Genomic DNA, 19,199 nt, shown 5'->3' on the forward strand with positions numbered 1-19,199 from the left:
TATTACTCGAGTCGAATGATTTGAAATCATGTATTACCCGTCGAAAATATCCGTCACTACATAGTTCAATGTTTTGTTCACGTAGAGGCGCTAGTAATCGAGTTTCATGTAAAACGCCGCATGTCTGTCTTCAGTTTTCTCTCTGTTTTCTCTCCGTCTGATTTTAGAGGCAATTAAAGTTCAATTAGTTTACAACTTTTGGAATTAGGGGATCGGGAGCTGTCATTTATCAAGAAGAAAAATAAGAAATTCACTATTTTCGCGTTCTGAGGTAGGACGTAGTACTGTCATTCTCTCCCCATCATTACCATCGACTTTCGATTTCTTTCACATTGATAATAGAAACTAAATGTTTACAAGGTATATTCCAAGCTGACAGAATGGAAATAGAATTGATTGAATTGAAAGATATAAAGGCCGTACCGGACATAATACACCTTTATCCGGAGCGAGTGAAATCCGAGTGTACGCCACTTGTGATTGACAATGGTAATTTGTAATGTCTTTGTAGTATCACTCTTTTGTTACAACAATTGTCATTTTTGAGCAAAAGAACGGTGAGAGTTCAATTGAATAAAGGTATGAAGATATTCAACATATCTAACATATAGCTAGATATAGCTAGATTTTATTTCTCTACAATTAGCTGTCAGTATGTCAAAATCATATTTTTTAAAAATATTACAAAATTTTAATGATTGAAAAACATTTAAACCATTGTTTATTTTCTAAAAAACTTGGGTTTTTGAGTTATTGTTGTACCAAATGAGCGATATAGTCTAATTATGTTGCACATTCCATAAATTAAACAATGCTGTTTGACATTAGGGTCCTACAATTGTAGAGTCGGTTGGGCTACTGAAAAGGAACCGCAGTTGATATTCAAGAATCTTATAGCAAAACCAAGGAAGGAACGTGGCAAGAAAGATGGGGAACCTCAAGTAGGGAATGACATAGCGAACATCGAAGCTGTTCGATTTCAATTGAAGACTCAATTTGATCGGAATGTAGTGACACATTTTGAGGCCCAAGAACAGATATTTGATTATACTTTCACACACATGGGTATTGATACAGAGGGTAGCGTAAATCACCCAATTATATTGACAGAAGCATTTCTGAATCCCAACTATTCTCGTAACTGTAAGTAGATAGCAATTTATGTTGCCATTTTTAATTTTCAATAAATTTCTATAAACCCTACATGTTAAATATACATTTCAGTGATGGCAGAATTATTATTTGAATGTTATAATGTACCATCGGTGGCATATGGAATCGACTGTTTATTTTCGTATCAGCACAATAATTGCCCACCTGATGGTCTGATAGTTAGCGTAGGTTATCATACGACTCACATAATACCGATATTGGATGGGAAAGCGGATGCCATGAACGCGAGAAGGATCAACGTTGGTGGATATCATATCACGTCGTACATGCATAAACTCCTTCAATTGAAATATCCAGTACACGTCAATGCAATAACGCTTAGTCGAGCAGAGGTACATATCATATATTACAGTGAAATGAAAGAATAAAGAGTGGATATCCATATTTCATATTTTGTATTTTTCAACAATTACTAAATATCTGTTTTATAATCGCCAGGAGTTGATACACGAGCATTCGATGATTGCTTTAAACTACCAGGAAGAATTATCCAAGTGGGCAGATGTAGATTATTATGACACACATGTTTTAAGAGTGCAATTACCATATATTGCACCCACTACTGCTCCTGGTCTAACGCTTGAGCAACAAAAAGAGAGAAAACGGGAATTAGCACGGCGACTGATGGAAATTAATGCAAGAAAGAGGGAGGAAAGAGTTGGTATTCATAGTTTTATTTATATGTAGTATTATTACTTATATGCGATGATTAATTATGCATCTATTTACAGTTAGCAGAAGATGAAGAACAACTTAATCAATTGCTAGCAGTCCAAGATCTTCTAGAAGAAGGTGAAATCGATGAATTTGGCCGAGCATTGAAATCCTACTCTCTTGCAAACGAGGCTGATTTAATAAAAATGATTAATAATTTACAAGCAAAAGTAGAAAGGACTAGACAGAAAATCGTTGCTGCTAATTCACAAGAGGAAAATATTATAATGGAAGAAAAACCTAAAATTAAATCAAGCCTTCAACCTAAGGATCAGCAGGATTTTGATGAATGGATTGCTGGGGTTAGAAAAAAAAGGTAATTTCTCAATCAATTTTATAAACTTTAATTAATAAAATAATTATATACAACTGTATATCCATTGTGTATATATTTATCTATTAAGAAATTATTAAATCTTTATTTCTTATAGACAAGATATATTAGACAAACGTATGGCAAAGAGACAACGGAGGCAAGACATGGCGAAGCGAAGAACAGCCGCTGCACAGGAGAGGATGCGCATAATTAGCCAATTAGCGAAAAAAGAAAAGCGCGATGATGATTTTGGTATGCGAGACGAAGACTGGGACGTGTACAAAGTTATAAATAGGGTATATACCTTCTTATCTGCGAAGTTATGCAAATTGATATTTTATTTAAAGATGTGTTTTATTTTTTGTAGGAAGGTGGCGATTCAGATTCGGAATTAGAACAGGAGAAACTGTTGGAATTGGAAGATGTTTTACGTCATCACGATCCAGAATTTGATAGTGCCGGATCTAGCGTTCCAATGGTTCCTGGAGAAACTCATCAGCTTCATGTAGGCGTAGAACGTCTACGGGCGCCAGAATTGTCGTTTCAACCGTCTATGATTGGTTCTGTAGAAGCTGGGATTGCTGAGACAATTGAATTTGTTTTAAAACAGTACACTCCTGATGAACAAACGCGTCTTGTGAGCAATGTGTTTCTTACCGGTGGATCAACAGCTTTCCCAGGATTATTGGAAAGATTAAAACGTGAACTGCGCGAAATGAGACCTTTCGGATCGAACTTTCAAGTGAATATTGCGAAAAATACCAGCTTGGATGCTTGGTACGGTGCAAGAGATTTCGGTCTAAATGGCAATTTTCCGGAATATTTGGTCAGCCGCAAGGAATACGAGGAGAAAGGTGGGGAGTATTTCAAAGAACACTCGACAAGTAATACTTACACCCGATCGCCCGATCCCTTGCCGATGATACAAGTGCCTGTAACATCCGAGCAAGTAATCGTGGAGGATGCCGTGGTTGATGTGGAAATTGAATAAAGGTATTTAATTCGCAAGTTTTAATATGTACATTTACTTTTTTTTATTATGTGTTTATACTTATCGAACTAGTTAAATATAATTAAATTAAAAAAGCATATATATGTGAAACATTTTAAATACCTACCTTGTTGGCAAGATTTTAGCAGATATAAAGCTTATAAATGTATAAAATACAGTTCGACCATGGTATATACGAATGATAGGTTTTTATTATTGTATGGATATTAGCGAAAGATATGACCAACTTTTGTTCATGGATACCTACTTTATTACACAAGTATTTTTGTTTGTTCATTTTATTACGAACAAACTACATTGTAGTCTGTTTGCTGATCACAATATACAGTTCCCAAACATCGCATTTCGCCATTCAACACAATTACGCGGGATACGTTTTACTTTTCTTATTTTTTCGAGGACAATCGACATCGGCTTCTGGGCGTTTTTCGTGTAGCCTAAAAAATTATGAAAGTGATCCCTCACCTTAGCGATAAGATTGATTTTACAGCAACCTCAGTTACAAATCTCCGATCTCGGTCCGCGAGAGCTTAAGCTAACATCACAATATAATAATACACTGAAATCATCGAGGCCCCATAGGCAGTTACAACTAACACTACTAATTCTTGCGCAACGTATTAATAAAGGAACCCATACCGCGATGTGTAACGCTTCAATTTTTGCGGCTGCTTGAACTTAATCTGACGTAGAACGAAGAAAGAAAAACTCATATCGTGCGCGATGACATCACAAACTCTTAGATCACAAGTGCACAGCATTTGTTCATAAAGCATATTTGATCAAGTTAAAGAAAAAACAATTCTGTGTTTTACACAATATTGCGTACTCACGATGCACAAAATACAAACGTGATGTACACATTGCTATCATGTATAAGATATTTTTTTTTAGAATCTTCTGCATAAAATACATATTTTAGTTTTACATATAGGCAACATGCCGAAATAAGTTGAGATATATATAAATACTTTCTATTAAAACAGTACAACATAAATCTAATATTAAAAGCGTACAGTGTTCCAAATATTTGCAAACGAAAATTACAAAGCTCATTACAAAATTAATATAATTCTTAAAACAACCCTGATGTAAGATAACGAAGTTCTAAATGGTATATTCGCATAATAATTGATGATTTTATGCCACGTTTATCACACATAATCATGTAATGAGCTTACAGACGTGTATTTCGTTCGCAAGATTCACCGATGAGTTATATGTACCTCGATACAGCGCAAAAAAAAACTTAATTTAAATATCCATTACAACTATCACAGTTTGAGGTCGCTGCAAATCAATATCTCTCGCCTGTAACGACGCGCTATATCTTATGAAATTTTCATTCAGAGAATGGAAGGATAGGCGTGGAGGACACTTGGGTAGTTTTGTTTACAATAAGATTGAGGTAGAATCCAATCTGCAAATAAATACAACTTTTGATCCGCATATGCTATAAGTGAGGGGCTACTTCCGTCAACAATAATGTAACATTAAAAGTAATACGTAGCATTAAAATGACGCCGCGACAACGATGACGGTGACGATGATAATTATGACAATGATGGCAATGATAACAATAATCATAATGACGATAATAGTAATAACGATAATGATAATAATATAAGGATGAAAAGTAATAATATAATAATAATTCACAATAATAACTAGTACAACAACGGTTAATGTTTTTTTTTTCTGCAATATAATGGCTGTATGCATTTGTATATATATACATATATATTTATGTATATGTATTCGTATGGTGGGGGGCAAAGATTGTGACAGCTATGTACAACACATGCTTGCCTTAGTTGTACCATTTTTATATTATACGCACCTATACCCGCCGCGTTAATTATGTGACAATAATAATTAATAATATCCGCTAATGATGTGATAATCAAAATAATTACAATAATAATAATCGTAATTATATTAGTATCGTTTGCTCATAAAATATCCTATATGTAACATGTATCTGCAATAATAACTAGGTATGCAGTATGTACGTAAGGAGGATGTGTTCGGATAGGATATGTCGATAAAAACTATGTTATACCAAGCGTTCAACTTTTTATTATCTCTGCTATATCGTCTGTCTTGTTTCTTCTGTTGTATATATATATTTTTTTTCATCGTTTTTCGCAAAATGACTATTACAAAAGTGCACGTTACTCGCGATTCTTACATTTTACTTTACGTACATACATAAATCGGCGTAGATCTACCTACATCTTCATTGTCGTTTATATTAGTTCGGTAGCGTTTATTATTTCCTTTCAGTTATATATATATATATATACTTTATTCTCCCTTAACGGAGCGCTACGATAATCCCCTTGTTTACACCATACATACATACGTACGTACATACATACACACTTGCGGGTGTATATAACACGTGACATGATACTTTCTACGCATCGACGGTACATAGGTATATCTTATCGTCGTATTCATAATTTTGTTCCTCCTGTGTGATTTTTTTTTTTTTACACGATATTGCTGACGCGGGTACGTGAAATACCGCGGCTAACCAGCAACCCTTGCTCCTTCCACTTCCCTTATACCCACCCGTTACTCGCCAAGGATTCGACGACACGCAATTCCGGACTTGCTTTCGTTCGTCCTTTTTTTTTAATATCAAGGCTTTTAGGCACCGTTCAAAAACTCGAGTTGAGAGAATTATTAGCGATAGAGAAGAACTTACGCTTGTACTTACGGCCTGGTGACTCTTAGCACCCCCCCGATAGACCAGATTTAACATGTATTAACCCTTCACAGCTCGTAGGAGAGAATCAACGTAATACGGTATACGGTGATCGGAAGTTAACGGTGAGATACATTTAGAGCGAGCTAGGAAATAATTATATAACGAACATGATAATATGACGGACAACGTTAACATTACCGTGTATAAAAATTCGAAAACTATCCCCGATTTCACAAATCAATCTCGTATCTCGTTTCCAAACTTAAGACATATACGTAACAGGACTAGTATCATATGTAAATTATGATCCACGAAAAATCTTACTTTAAAACGTACGTTTGCAGAACGTCTCGAACTACATAGAACTTTTCCATAAACATATTGTGGACCTCCCTTACGTGATCTATCACCTCTGTGCATTATTATTGCGAAAGTGCGACGGTGAAGCTGTAAAGAGTGAATGCAAAGCGCGCACTCCCGCCGTCGTTGCAAAAAAAATATCGTTGGACGAGGAAGACCGTTGTTATATGCAGTATATACATGTGCAGATTTCGTGCATGCGAAAAGTGTCTCAAATCTCTTGTCGGGTCGCTACAAAAATATCAATATATCTCAAATAAAAGGAGAAAGCCGACGGAACGCCGTCTAAACGGCGAAATGCGTCCGTTTTCGCCGTTTCCGTCTCCGTCTAATGTCTCTTGTCGAATCGATTATTTCTACGGCGATTCGGAAACGCTACGTGACATTTTATATCTCTCAACGTGGTTGTTCAATCCCGACGTGTCTCCTTGTGTTTACGTCCTTTCCCCTCGAGCGATCCGCTTGACGCGCGCCGGTACACTTTGTACATCTCTTTTACATTCGTATTAAATCTAGTTCGGAGCGCGTGGGGCTCAAACGAACCGCTCGAGTCAAAATGATCCACCGCCTCGATGACGGAAAAGAGCGACGCGCGTATAGTCGCTACGGCGACGATTCTCCATCCCTCGGGAATGAAAAGAAAAACGGAGCGCCTATTTTGTCGCGACCGTCACCCGCCGAGGAATATCCATTTATTGCTGTATAATTCAATGTTGCGCTAATATTCTTCCCTCACGCGGAAATATCCCTGCCAGATCCCTCCCATCCTCTTTCCACTCCCTGCTTCACTCGCCCGCGGAAAGATTGCTTTGAGAATCATTGCCCTGACAATAGTTTATCTGCTACGTATTCGTGTATGTGTGGGTGTGTATATGTCGCGCGTCTCCGTGTCCGTTCCAAACTAAAGCCAGTACTAGAAGTGCGTGTCCCTTTTTTTTTCTTAATATATATATATATGTATATATATTCCACCGTGGACTCTGCGACACCTACAAAAATTCCTACACTACTTTATTACGCAGGCCTCTATAAGACTTACGGTAGCACAGTAAACCCCTATAAAAATAAGAGCTATCCTACGTAAACGTATTACAAAAATAAATGGCATTGTACTCTGCTAAAGAAGCAAAATGGTACAGGCGCAATGTCGAGCGACGCGAGCATTGTCAATTTAATTCCCCCCTCCTTCCCCATCTTTTCTCTGCTTCGTCAAGTTCCCTCCGTGTTCGGTTTTTAAGTGTCTTACCCCTTAACCCCTTCGTTCGTCGGACTCCGAGACCGATTTCGTTAAATTCGAAAGTTCGAATTCCTTCTTTTCTTTTTTGTTTCTTTTATCATCCACCCGCCCCTCCTGCGAGACCTTCCTCGATCGAATCCCCTACTATGAAAGTCAGGTTTAATTACATCACGTGCTGCTCGTGCCAGGCGACGCGAGGGTATAAAACGTTAGCCCAGGTGCGCTTACCAGGGCTATCACAAAGTACGGAGTCGATCGCACGGCACGATAGAGCACTTGGTAAAGGTAGTCGGACCAGGAACTGGCTTTTTAAAGTATCGGGAATGAAACGTGGTCCGTTAAAACATTGTCGCTTTCTTCTATGGTATTGCTATTCATTGGAGCGTTCAGAGAAACGTATCTAATCCCTCTCACGCGTAAACTGAAACGCCGATTATCAAATTGGTCCTTTCCTGGCTGACATCTTCTCCGATTTAATAAGAGATCAAACATAGTTACATGCGTGAAAAAAAAAAATATCGCAACGGAGATCCGTTTTTCCTTTTCCAATGAATAATGCAAATTTCAGAAAATGGCAATATTTCCAAGGACGACTCTGTATATGTGTATAGGAGAGGTTTGGTAAGGGTGCCACCACCAATAGTTCCACATTTTCGGTTTAAATTCACTGAAAGGATGCATCAGGAAGATACGTGCAACTACCAGCTAAATTGTATAAGAGTATTTAGGATATTAGAGTACGTGATACATTCGAGATGATAGCTAATCAACGTAACGAAGACGAACTATCTAACATTGACAAATATAGAGCGTTCCAAGATTTTTATCTAATAATCGATCGATTAGTTCGTTAGTTGATATTGTCGTATGCGCGCTGCAAAAAATGGGGAACAAAAAGTTAAACAGTCTCGCAATCACAATCGTGAAATGAATATAATATTTTTCTCAAATGTGTGTTTCCTTTTGATCACATGCTTTCTACGTTTCGTTTCCTTCCTCTTTCTCTTGCCTGAATATGCATATTATGTTACTTTAAATATGGAAAAAAATGCCATAATATGTATCTATAATGAAATGAAGAACTTTTGTAATAAATCGATCGACAAAATAGCATAACGATATAAGAGTATTCCAATAGAATTGTACAATTATAATAGTTCGTATAACCGTATCTTTTTTATGTTAATTTACTCGCGGTTTCGAAGATGATAATTCCTTGTTTTTTTTATCGCAATGTAACTGCCGCACGATTTTTTATTCTCAATTTAGAATACAAAAATACGATTAAAATTATTTATTTCTATATAAAAGACATTTTTTACGAGTATTATAGTAGATAATAATACTTTTAAAGGTCCAGCAAAATTCAATTTTATATGAAACATAACAAAACGTATCGATTATATTCTGTATATAAAAATCTATACAGAAAAATAATACATTAAAAAATATACAACGAACGTAAATCTCTATACGTAAAAAAATCTTTCTCACACACACATATACATATATGTTATGTATATAATATATATTTCATTCCTCATTTCATTATTAAATTATAGAAACATATGGTTGCATATGTTACATAAACAACATAGTATATAAATAAATGTTCTAATGGCATATACTATACTATTAGAAAAGATACGACTTGAGAATTCCAAAACACAGTAAAATATTTAAAATTTTTTGTTTCTTATTCTAAATACGATTGTGTAAGATTTTGCAAATTACGCAGATAACTTAACATCAACACCTTTACACCCTCGACGTAAAACCAATTTTTATCATGACTCGAAATCTTCTTATCTCCATGACTGTATGGCATCCTAGAATCCACAAACTGATATTCATTTAATTTAACGCATGATGATTTTTGTTGTTTAACGCATTGCGATCGCTAGTTGCATTTGCTATCAATATCACCGATCTATCATGTTCAAACGCAAGAGAGCAACGTCACTGAGAAATGAGCGTAAAATTATATATCTATAAGGAAGAGTTTATGAGGTATTTCAATTAAATTTTCACGATAGCAAGAAATAATTTAAAAAGATAATTATAAGTGTCGATACTCCAATCTTTAATACCTCGAATCTTCATTCATTAATTTATCTATCGGTCAAATTAAAATAAATTATTTTATTATGCATTTGATTAAAATAACTTTTCTTTTAGTACTTTTTTTTAGCGAGAACTGAACATAATAACGATGGAAGAATCTAAAAATAAAGTCGTTAAAGATAACTCTCATTTATATCTCTTCCAATATAACACAGCTATCAATTTTATGAAATGACAGAGATACTGTAGTAAAAATTAATTAATCGTCATTGACACGATAATTTGAGAAAAGTGCGGAAGAATTTCATGAATTTATGCTTTGCATAAAACAAATCCTTAGACTGTAGGATATATATCCTATATGCATAATCTCATAAATTATAATAAATGATTCATTAGATACAAATATTTTATATAAATTATTATACATATATTTTACAAAATACAATAACATTAAATATATAATGAATATTATTCATTGATATTATATAAATAGGGTAAACTCGGGTAAGATGGCTATACAGGAAAGATGGCCAACCCGTGTTCATTCGATGTTTCATAGCGAGCTACAGGTTGAAAGAACATAGATTGGCCATCTTACCCGAGTTTACCCTATATAATGAATTTTGAAAACTAATTTCTTTACAAGTTGCTTAGATAATAAAAATGTGAGAAAATATCTAATACTGTAATGGATGGCAAATAACAGCATTTATATTTCAAATGCGCGAAAGGCTAAACGATACAGCAATCTCAAAATCTTTATTTATAGATAGCTAGATTACCCATTATTATCGCTCGTTTACTATTATCTGTAATAATCGTATTTCTTCCGCACTGCAAAATAAAAAATGTGGATAGATAATATAACGATTACACTGCAGAATATCGCTATCCTGGAAACTAAGTAGCACTAAATTTAATATAAAATCACAGGATATGATCACTAATGTTAGATAAAAATTTACATGAGTACACATTTTTGTTGCTCGTATATCTTTCGGAAGATAAAATTAAATACCATAATTAAAATTAAATTAAATATCAACTTTGCGCTCCCGATTCCAAATAAAAATTTTTAATGCCACTGGCAATGTAAATTAATGTAATAAAATATAATCACAGACATAAATCTGACCAGCCAATTTTTAATAGCAAGTATATTGTACATGACTTTTTTACGGAAACTTATAAAATGTATCTTCATCACAAAGACATATTGTCCAAAATACTTGGTTAACAGACGCGTTTTGCATACGTTAAGAATAAGCAGCAAAACATTCACAAAATGAGTTGATACTATCTCTTTTACATTTAATGCTTTACATATAATGATTTATATTACATTTCTTCATGTATTACAATTTTTCACGAATATTGTTGTTATTAGGTCAAATAATTTAATACTCTTCATCTGAATATTGTTTCACCCAGAATCGAAAACTCAGAATATAATCGCTGCCCCTTATTGTATTGCTCTCCGTACAATAATTTCATAAAACCACAAAAATATAGAAAGTTCGTTTGTCATTTGTCGATTTTTGCGCGGTTGAAATTTTGTTGAAGAAACCTAGCCACGTTTACGTAAAAAAGACCAGTACCTACTGTGTATTTCCTAACGACGTCGTTAGACATTCAACGCATATTCAGCGAAGACAGCATTTGTGCAGGAGCTGAATGGCAATCGAATCGATCATTAGATCCAGCAGATTATATATCGAGTATCACAAGCTATAACAATTTCTTCAGCTAAACACGCTCGTTATCGCAATGACGGGAATTAACATACGATTACTATTCAGATAAAACTGCATGACTTGAGTATATACAAAAGTCGCTCTCGATCTCTCGTATTCGTAATAAAATCGCTAATGCTCGCAAAGAACCATGAAATTCGTTACGCGGTAACTTGCCGAACCGTTTCACGTGGAAGCTTTTACGCCCCTATCTCCCCAGCGCAATACGTCTTTTGATTCCCTTATCGATTACACTATGTTACAAGGTGCTCTCAGAATTTTCAAAATTGCAAGGTTCACGAGTCGTCTCGTTCCCTTTCATTGCGATTCGCGACGGCCTGTCACATATTCTCGCATCCTCGATAATACGATGACCAGGATACCCTAACGTCGAATTTTTCGTACAAATAATAAGATTGATCTTAGCAATCTTACGCCAGATCGATGACTGACGTAAGATCAATTGATCTCTGACGTTGTAACGCGAAGTGGAAAGAGCGAATCAATATTAAGCCGTGCGAGGTCTCCGTCGCGACGATAATCGACTTTCGAAATACCGGAAATAATTCCAAGACGTCATAAGGAATATCAGTCGTAGAGAACAGAAATAAGCCAATGAGTATCTATCTTAGTCACGAGCGGGAGGAAAGTAGAACAAAGAGTTGATATTACAATTCTCGAACTTTTTAATATCAATCATCTACGAATTCGGTCAGGCGTTAGAGTTATCTCCATCATAAATACACATATCCGCGACTTAGCACGCTATCTTTTGACAAAGACAATCATTTCGAATACTTAATCATACATAAAATTAAAAGATCTTTCACGCTTATCTAAATAAAAAAAGGGGGTAATAAAAAGCATCGAAATTGTCTGGTGACTAAAAAGAAAAAAATTTGTAGACATGGACACCAGGGAAGGCAGGAAAATCGAGGTAAATGAACAAAGAAAATGTGCAATCTCGCATTCTACGTCGAAGTATTCGCTCGTCTCGCGCGTTATGTGTAAGTATATATAGCACTTGTAGACGTATTTTTTCCGCGCTTTAGAAGCGCCGCAGAAACGTCATCTTCCTTTTTTTTTCTTTTTTTTTCTTCATTTTTATCGTCTGCCATATATACATATGTATTGGTCCGACGAGGGCTCTCCCGAAGGAAGGACCTGTCTTCCACCTCCCCACCCTCCCTTCCTTCTTACGAAAATACACATTTTTTTGATATACATGTCGCGAATACCAGAACTCGAAGATACGTCCGCGAGGAAAAAAAAGCGGTCGGTGTGTGTGAGATCGTTATTTACCGGATTCGAGAGTTTCGATACGTCAGTGCTGGGCAATCCTAAAAAATATACGCATACAGCCTATATGTACGCGACATACTGTCTGAAATAGCTCCTAATTCTATACGTATTGGCTAACACAGTTGAAAATCTCACTACATTTTTCAGGACGCTGATGTTACTGACTACGATCGTTTCTGGCTGAAATTTGCCGGTCATCGCATTCACTGGAGAGATGCAATCGCGACGCTCGCATTTTTCTAAGCATTGGGAATCGTTGCCGTTGGCGAGCGCGATCTTTTTTTAGATTGCGAATTTGTCGCCCGTAATTGAAATTTCGAAACAATCGTTTTGTGCAATTCCAGTCTTAACGTTTAAGAACGCAAGTAAACAAACTCTTTTGCTGATTAAACGAATGCACGCACGTACATTATCTCCTATTTGCGCGACCATATTTAAATATCATAAACAGAAAAACAAATAGCCTTCGTAAATTGCGTGCATCCAACGACTGACAATTCGTTTCGGATTGGCAAATAAATCAGCTTAAAGCGCATTAGATAAGATAAGAGTAGTTTCTCTGAAAAAGCAAGCATCTATTTCAAACAGTACGATCGTTATATAAAAATTTATAAAACGTAAACCCGCGCCCCGCGCGCACTCGTATATATATAAAACTCTCTTTAAACACTCGCATAAATTGCGAGTCCTCCCCATAACTTATGATACCTACATATATATGTCTTTGCCCAACACTGCGAAGGTATGCGTCTAAAACGAAGAAAAGGGAAAAGAAAAAAAAAGAAAGAGATCGTGAGTGAATAATTAACCGATCGACCGGAACTGCGATTTTTAAATATTCCTAAGGCTATCTAATTTCACTTTTACTTACATATTTATAATAAACTACAAAATATATATATATATATATTTATATCACTATAATTAGGAGCTGCGCGGTCATATGCACGGAGGCTTTAATCACAGCTTTGTAGTACACTTAATATCTCGTAGAGCTGCCCAATGACTAGCCGACAAAAAAAAAAAAGATCAATTGCTTTCTCTCATTGCACCTCGTTCCTCAACATAATTGCGAACCAAAAATCGCGCGTTCACAATTTCTCACGCGTAATTAACTTAATCGCTCATTAAATTTTAATCAATGCGACCAGTCGCTTGATTAATTAACTACACGTTAATTAATGAAACGATGGATTACGTTAACCAACTGCCCGGTTACTTAACTCATTTCGTCCACGAACATATGCATTTTTACGCGGCTCTTCTTCATCAATGAAAGACTCTATCGCACTATCCTCTTTTAAGCGCGCTTACATGCGCCTCAAATAGAAATCAGAAAGAACAAGAAAGAATATAATGAGGAGAAAACAAAATAGACAAAAAGGAAGAAAGAGAATAAACATTTCGTATCTTGTAGTTCGTTACGATAAAGATCAGTCTTGCCCAGGTGACTTCGCATCCTCCTTTAAATCGAAAGCCTCAGGCATACGCGCGCAGGATCATTTTGATCATTTCACGATGTGAAAATTAGATCGCTGAAAGGAAGAGTCTAAGAGATAAAAAGAGAGAAGGGAAAGAAAAAAAGAGAAAAAAGAGAACCACACAATAAGGGGGTTCGAGGCACGCTAGCGCAAATATATATAGCTTCTTTCGATTTGTGTACCTTTTGTAGCTCTACAACGCGGTTTCGCGCGTGCTTAACGCGCAATTATTGATGAATTGCATTTACACGTGTGGTCGCAGTTATCTCGGATTTCGATTAGCTCGAAGAGCGACGGCCGCGTTTAAGATGCGTGCACTTTGAGATTTATTCCCAATTCTACGCGCGGTTGTCATGGTTCCCCCGCGCTTGCAATGAAGCTCGTAATAGCGTGATTGTGAGAGAAAGAGAGAACAAGGAGTTAATAATAAACTAATGGCTAAGAGCGTTCGCGAAGAATCAACAGCCTATTGCGCCTTTTACGTGGTAGAACTTCTTTCTTTTGTGTAAATGACCTGCATTCTCCTACACTTCCGCTTTATAATACATTCGTACGTCGTATATGTATATATGTATATACAATATATATATCTGTGTACACCTCGAGATATGTGGAAAGTAAGTACAACTATGGAACTGATTGAAAGCTGTGTGCTCTACTATCTAACGAAGAACAATTTTCTTTTCTTTTTTTTTTATCACAAACGCGCACCTCGTCACATACGAACATATCCGTCGATGTTGCGAAGGGATGAACGTTTTTACGATCTACGGAGAAAGCGACAGAAGGAATTCTCGTAGCGTTTCAAGCTAAAGAGAAACCATGACGACTATATGTGACGGGCCGTAGTCGTATGCAGTACACGTACTTTGCCGAAATAAACGCGCGCTCTCGCATGTGTGAGTGTATCCTTAGCGATAATGTGATCGTAATAGTTTCCTTTTTTTTAGTAGTATAGTAGTATGTAGTAGCAGTAGAGTAATAGTGGTAGTAATAGCCGTAATAGTAGCGATAGATAATATATAATTGGGGAAATGTCGGTGGTGGTGATAGATGTGATAGTGGGTAGTTAGAATAATAGCAGTGATAATAGTAGAATTAGCCATATAGAGTGTTACTGTTGTTGCTGTTGTAAAATTAATAAGGGTGTCTACCAAACACACCTTCGGTAGAGACCAACGTTGCTAAAAAATTTTTGATCACCTCGTGACATTGCTTTTTCATTTTCCTCGTTTTGATATTCATCAAAATAGTAAACCAATAGTTTAAACATTGTAGACAATAATTACTATCTATATCACAGATTCAAGTGACTAAACTCCTTTAAAAATATAATATAAATATGTGTGTGTCGTAATGATTCGCATAATGTATATATGTATATACACGTAACATATACATATGTATATGTGTATATACATATGTATATATCGCAGGGATTTCATGTAATTCGTTTTTTTTTCCAAAATTCCTAGGAAATCCACGAAAACCAAATAAGTAACTTTTATTTCGTCAGTGAATAATTAACAGTAAAGATTTTTTTATTTGACCTATATTATATATAATCGATATTTTTCGCAATCAATTTTTTAAATAGGGTGTTATATACATATATTATCGTCAAAGTTACATCGATTAAGAAAGACCAAAACTATAGTCGAAACGTCTTGACCAAAACTAATTGTGGTATTGTCGTGACGATTATTAAGATAACCAGTTAAGTCGAATAAAGAAATCTTTACTGTTAAAATCCACAACAAACCGGGATATTATAGTAGAATAACTAAAAATTAATGTATTTATAAATATAAATTAATAAAAATTTTAACTTACACTTTCGCTGATAGAACCTAAGACTTTGCAAAATCACTAGTAAGATTGTATAATTTGTATTTATTCCACAATATCCCGGTTCTTTTGTGGAGTCTCTAGGAATGTTGTAAAAAGAAAAAAAAACGAATTACACAAAATCTCTGCGACATATATGTATTCACAGAAATGTGATTAAAATCAGGCGAAACAAGAGTGCTGAAATTGTGGAGACTCGTAGAAACGATACACGCTTCGGTTTCAGCTAGCATCGCGTACGAATAGCGATCGATTTATTGAAATGATCCGCGAATAGCGATCAGAACGATTTTATCGTTCAAAGATTAAAAACACCGCTTCAAGCGGGTGCTATTCAATCCCACGTTAAAAGATGTTCATGAATATAAAATCCATTAGATTAGATATAAAGACACAAAATATTAGTGAACAATTATCGAACGGTAATCACGTCGCGACTGATCGAGCTGAGTAGTCGTATCCCTTCCTGCACCAAAACCGAAACCGTATTCCTAAACCGTGACGAGCGAGCATCCGTTGTTACGAACCGGAAGTGGATGCTCGATAGGCACTTTGATCAACCGACGCGATTAAATAGCACCAGTCTCACTGGTATTTTCGTTCACGTTGGAAGCCGATCGATGCTAGATGAAAACTCGCGTTTTAATTGTTACGCTGCATATATTCCGAATACGAAGTCGCGGGGCTCGTGTTCGAATACTGAGCAGCGTAGAGATAGAGCGCGGGGTGAAGCCCTGGCGGAGGGATGCCGCGGTGCAGCTGATGCGAATGATGTTGCGACTCCGACGTTGGGTCTAGAGGGGACGACAAGTGCGGATAGAGTTGGGAGTTGGGGCTTTCCAAGGGATCGGAGGAGCCCGTCGTTTGGTAGACACTCTGCGGTGTGCTCGTGTGCTCGATGTGAGATATAGGTGAGTTAAGTGTGAACGGCGAAGACGCCGAGGTGGGACATACTACTTGCTGTGGTGATTGGTGTTGCGGCAGGGACTGGGTAGCGCTGCTGCTGTCTAAACACTAGTTGGTGGTCTGCGGATGCAGCAGCGGTAGTGGAAGCTGTAGATTGTTCTGCTTGGCTAAACTGGCGATCTCCGCGGCGATGCCCGCGCCCTTAGCTCCCGCGAGACCGTCCAGGGACGACGGACCCTCGCTGTAGCGCAGATCACAGACCGGACTCTCGAAGCCGGCGCCCGGCGTGCCGGCACCGCTGCTCTGCGGCGTCGGCGGATTGTGATTCGAGCTGCTCTGATTCATGTCGCGGTGCACCCGATTCTGATGCCTTATCAGATAACTGTCGCGTACAAATGTACGTCCGCAGATATTGCACTCGTAAGTGGTACTGGCGGTATGTGTACGGATGTGAATCGCAAATTGACTTTTGGACGTGAACGTGAGAGAACATCGGTCGCAGACCAGCGGCTTCTCGGCTACGTGGCTCCAACGGTGCGCCGTGACGTAGCTCTTGACGGCGAAACGTTTGTGGCAGATGTCGCACGCGTACGGTCGCTCGCCCGTGTGCACACGTTTGTGAGTATTGAGACTGCTCTTTTGCGTAAACCTTTTCAGACATAGCTCACATTGGAAAGGTCGCTCGCCCGTGTGCGTCCTCATGTGCACTTCCAGATAAGGTTTGCGGCAAAAACTCGCCTCGCATACTGTACAATGGTAGGGCTTGTTCCCCGAATGAAGTTTCATATGCACGTAATAGGAGGAAGCGGAGGACAGCACCTTGCCGCAGACCTTGCAAGGTTGAGGCTTGGACCGTGAGCCCTCCTTAACGGTCTGCTGGCCCGTAGACTGGCGATTCGGTTGCTCCTGTTGCATACCCTGATTCTGCTGCTGCTGCTGATTCTGCTGCGTCTGCTGCTGACTCGGCGGCTGGCCCTGTTGCTGACCCTGCTGCTGCTGACTCATCTGCAACGTCTGCTGCTGAGGCTGCAGGTGACCCTCCTGCTGCGAGAGATCCTCTCGATCGTCGGACAGATTCACCATGGAGTTGGATCCGTCCGACCGACTGGAAGCGACCGAATAGAACCCCATGGGCTCGCTCTTGATCTGCTGATCGAACATGGATGTCATAATGTCAGCCTGCTGCGGTTGAACCAGCTGCTGAGACTGCTCGTCCTGCTGCTGCGCTGCTTGCTGATGGGGGAGCAGAGTCAGGTTGCGCTTGACAAACTGCTCATATCCTGCGTACCAATCCACCTGCGTGCGTGAACAAAGATCTCAGAGCGGTACGCCCTGGATATGGGAGGAGGGACACGGGGGGGGGGGGAGGGGAAGCGGCGTCAATCAGCGCGCGAGCATCACCCGCCGACGAGACGGCTGCGGCGCGCGCGGTCCGACCGTGTGTCAGGTTAGACACCCGAGGTCCCGCTTTGACATTTATCTTTGACAAGTGACAGAGGGTAGCCAGACACGATCAGCTGATTGCATAACTTTTAACCGCGGGGCGCGTCGCGCCACGGCACGGACGCCACGGCAGAGGGACCTCGGTCGGGGCCGTCGGTGGCGATTGACGCGAGCCGCTCTATTTTTAAAGGGTCGGCCGACGGAGAAAGCGGCGGAAATATAATCGGCGAGCGAGACCGGATTCCTCTCGCCGAGTGGAAGAGGGGGAGGGGAGGGGAAGGAGGTACGTGGTCCGTCGTGTGCGCGTCTCCCCTCGGAGGGAATAAACGAACGGGACGCGCTCGCCCGCACGATACGAACCTTTGCTGATGTAGTGGTCCGGGTCTAGGGTCGAAAAACGTCGCGCCTCATCGAGCGCACCGCCTCCCTGCGTCGTGCGGCTTCACGGGCAATCGCGAAACATTTGTACGGTCAAATTTGTTTTTCTCCGACACAAAATATAAGATGGCTGCTACTATATTTCGCGACGGGCACCCACACGCACGCACACGCGCGCGAGCCGCGAGATTGCCGTCGAGCGGCGCGGCGAGCCGCGCCTCCTGATTGGCCGCTCGCCTTAGGCCGCGCCCGCCCGCCCCGCCGACCCCGATTCGCTCGCGACGATTGGACCTCGCGTCGCGGCCGAGCGTTTGCGACAAACGGAGTCACAGGTAATTCGAAGTAAACGCGAGCTCGACAACGTTTTAGGTATTAAAAATGTATTAAACGTACGAGAAACGCGAAAAACAGGATATAACGGATGCGCGTCGATTGATGCAAGATCGAGGCGATACGAAGGAGCTGATACTCGCGATTTCTAAAAAAAAAAAAAGAAAGGATTATTTAAAGTAC

General features: G+C 38.7%; 2 protein-coding genes across 5 annotated transcripts; one reads left to right on the top strand and one right to left on the bottom strand.

The window, feature by feature from the left end:
* The first annotated feature begins 114 nt into the window (after positions 1–114).
* Arp5 (Actin-related protein 5) lies at positions 115–12,358 on the top strand. Of its 4 annotated transcripts, XM_071776864.1 has the most exons (9): positions 115–271; positions 361–489; positions 829–1,143; positions 1,225–1,505; positions 1,612–1,830; positions 1,905–2,203; positions 2,319–2,499; positions 2,571–3,196; positions 12,234–12,358. In XM_071776864.1, the coding sequence occupies exons 2-8, from the start codon at positions 381–383 to the stop codon at positions 3,192–3,194; spliced, it is 2,028 nt and encodes a 675-aa protein (XP_071632965.1). In that variant the 5' UTR covers positions 115–271; positions 361–380; the 3' UTR covers positions 3,195–3,196; positions 12,234–12,358. The 4 variants fall into 4 exon arrangements, with proteins under 4 accessions (XP_071632965.1, XP_071632964.1, XP_071632963.1 ...); XM_071776863.1 differs by lacking the exon at positions 12,234–12,358 and having other exon boundaries at positions 343–489; positions 2,571–3,294; XM_071776862.1 differs by lacking the exon at positions 12,234–12,358 and having other exon boundaries at positions 2,571–3,294.
* Positions 3,443–19,003, bottom strand: LOC139812204 (uncharacterized). The gene is made up of 2 exons (XM_071776866.1): positions 18,669–19,003; positions 3,443–18,161 (listed from the first exon to the last, which is right to left on the bottom strand). The coding sequence occupies exon 2, from the start codon at positions 18,033–18,035 to the stop codon at positions 16,974–16,976; it is 1,062 nt and encodes a 353-aa protein (XP_071632967.1). The 5' UTR covers positions 18,036–18,161; positions 18,669–19,003; the 3' UTR covers positions 3,443–16,973.
* Between the last annotated feature and the right edge of the window lie 196 nt (positions 19,004–19,199).

The sequence above is a fragment of the Temnothorax longispinosus genome, chromosome 4 (assembly GCF_030848805.1).
Source record: "Temnothorax longispinosus isolate EJ_2023e chromosome 4, Tlon_JGU_v1, whole genome shotgun sequence".
Lineage (NCBI taxonomy): Eukaryota > Metazoa > Arthropoda > Insecta > Hymenoptera > Formicidae > Temnothorax > Temnothorax longispinosus.

Excerpts from the sequence above, each read along its gene's own strand:
- LOC139812204 (XM_071776866.1), bottom strand. The coding sequence starts at position 18,035 with ATGACATCCATGTTCGATCAGCAGATCAAGAGCGAGCCCATGGGGTTC.
- Arp5 (XM_071776864.1), top strand. The coding sequence starts at position 381 with ATGGAAATAGAATTGATTGAATTGAAAGATATAAAGGCCGTACCGGAC. Across the intron at positions 490-828 it reads GCCACTTGTGATTGACAATG|GGTCCTACAATTGTAGAGTC; the intron begins GTAATTTGTAAT and ends GTTTGACATTAG. Across the intron at positions 1,144-1,224 it reads TCCCAACTATTCTCGTAACT|TGATGGCAGAATTATTATTT; the intron begins GTAAGTAGATAG and ends TATACATTTCAG.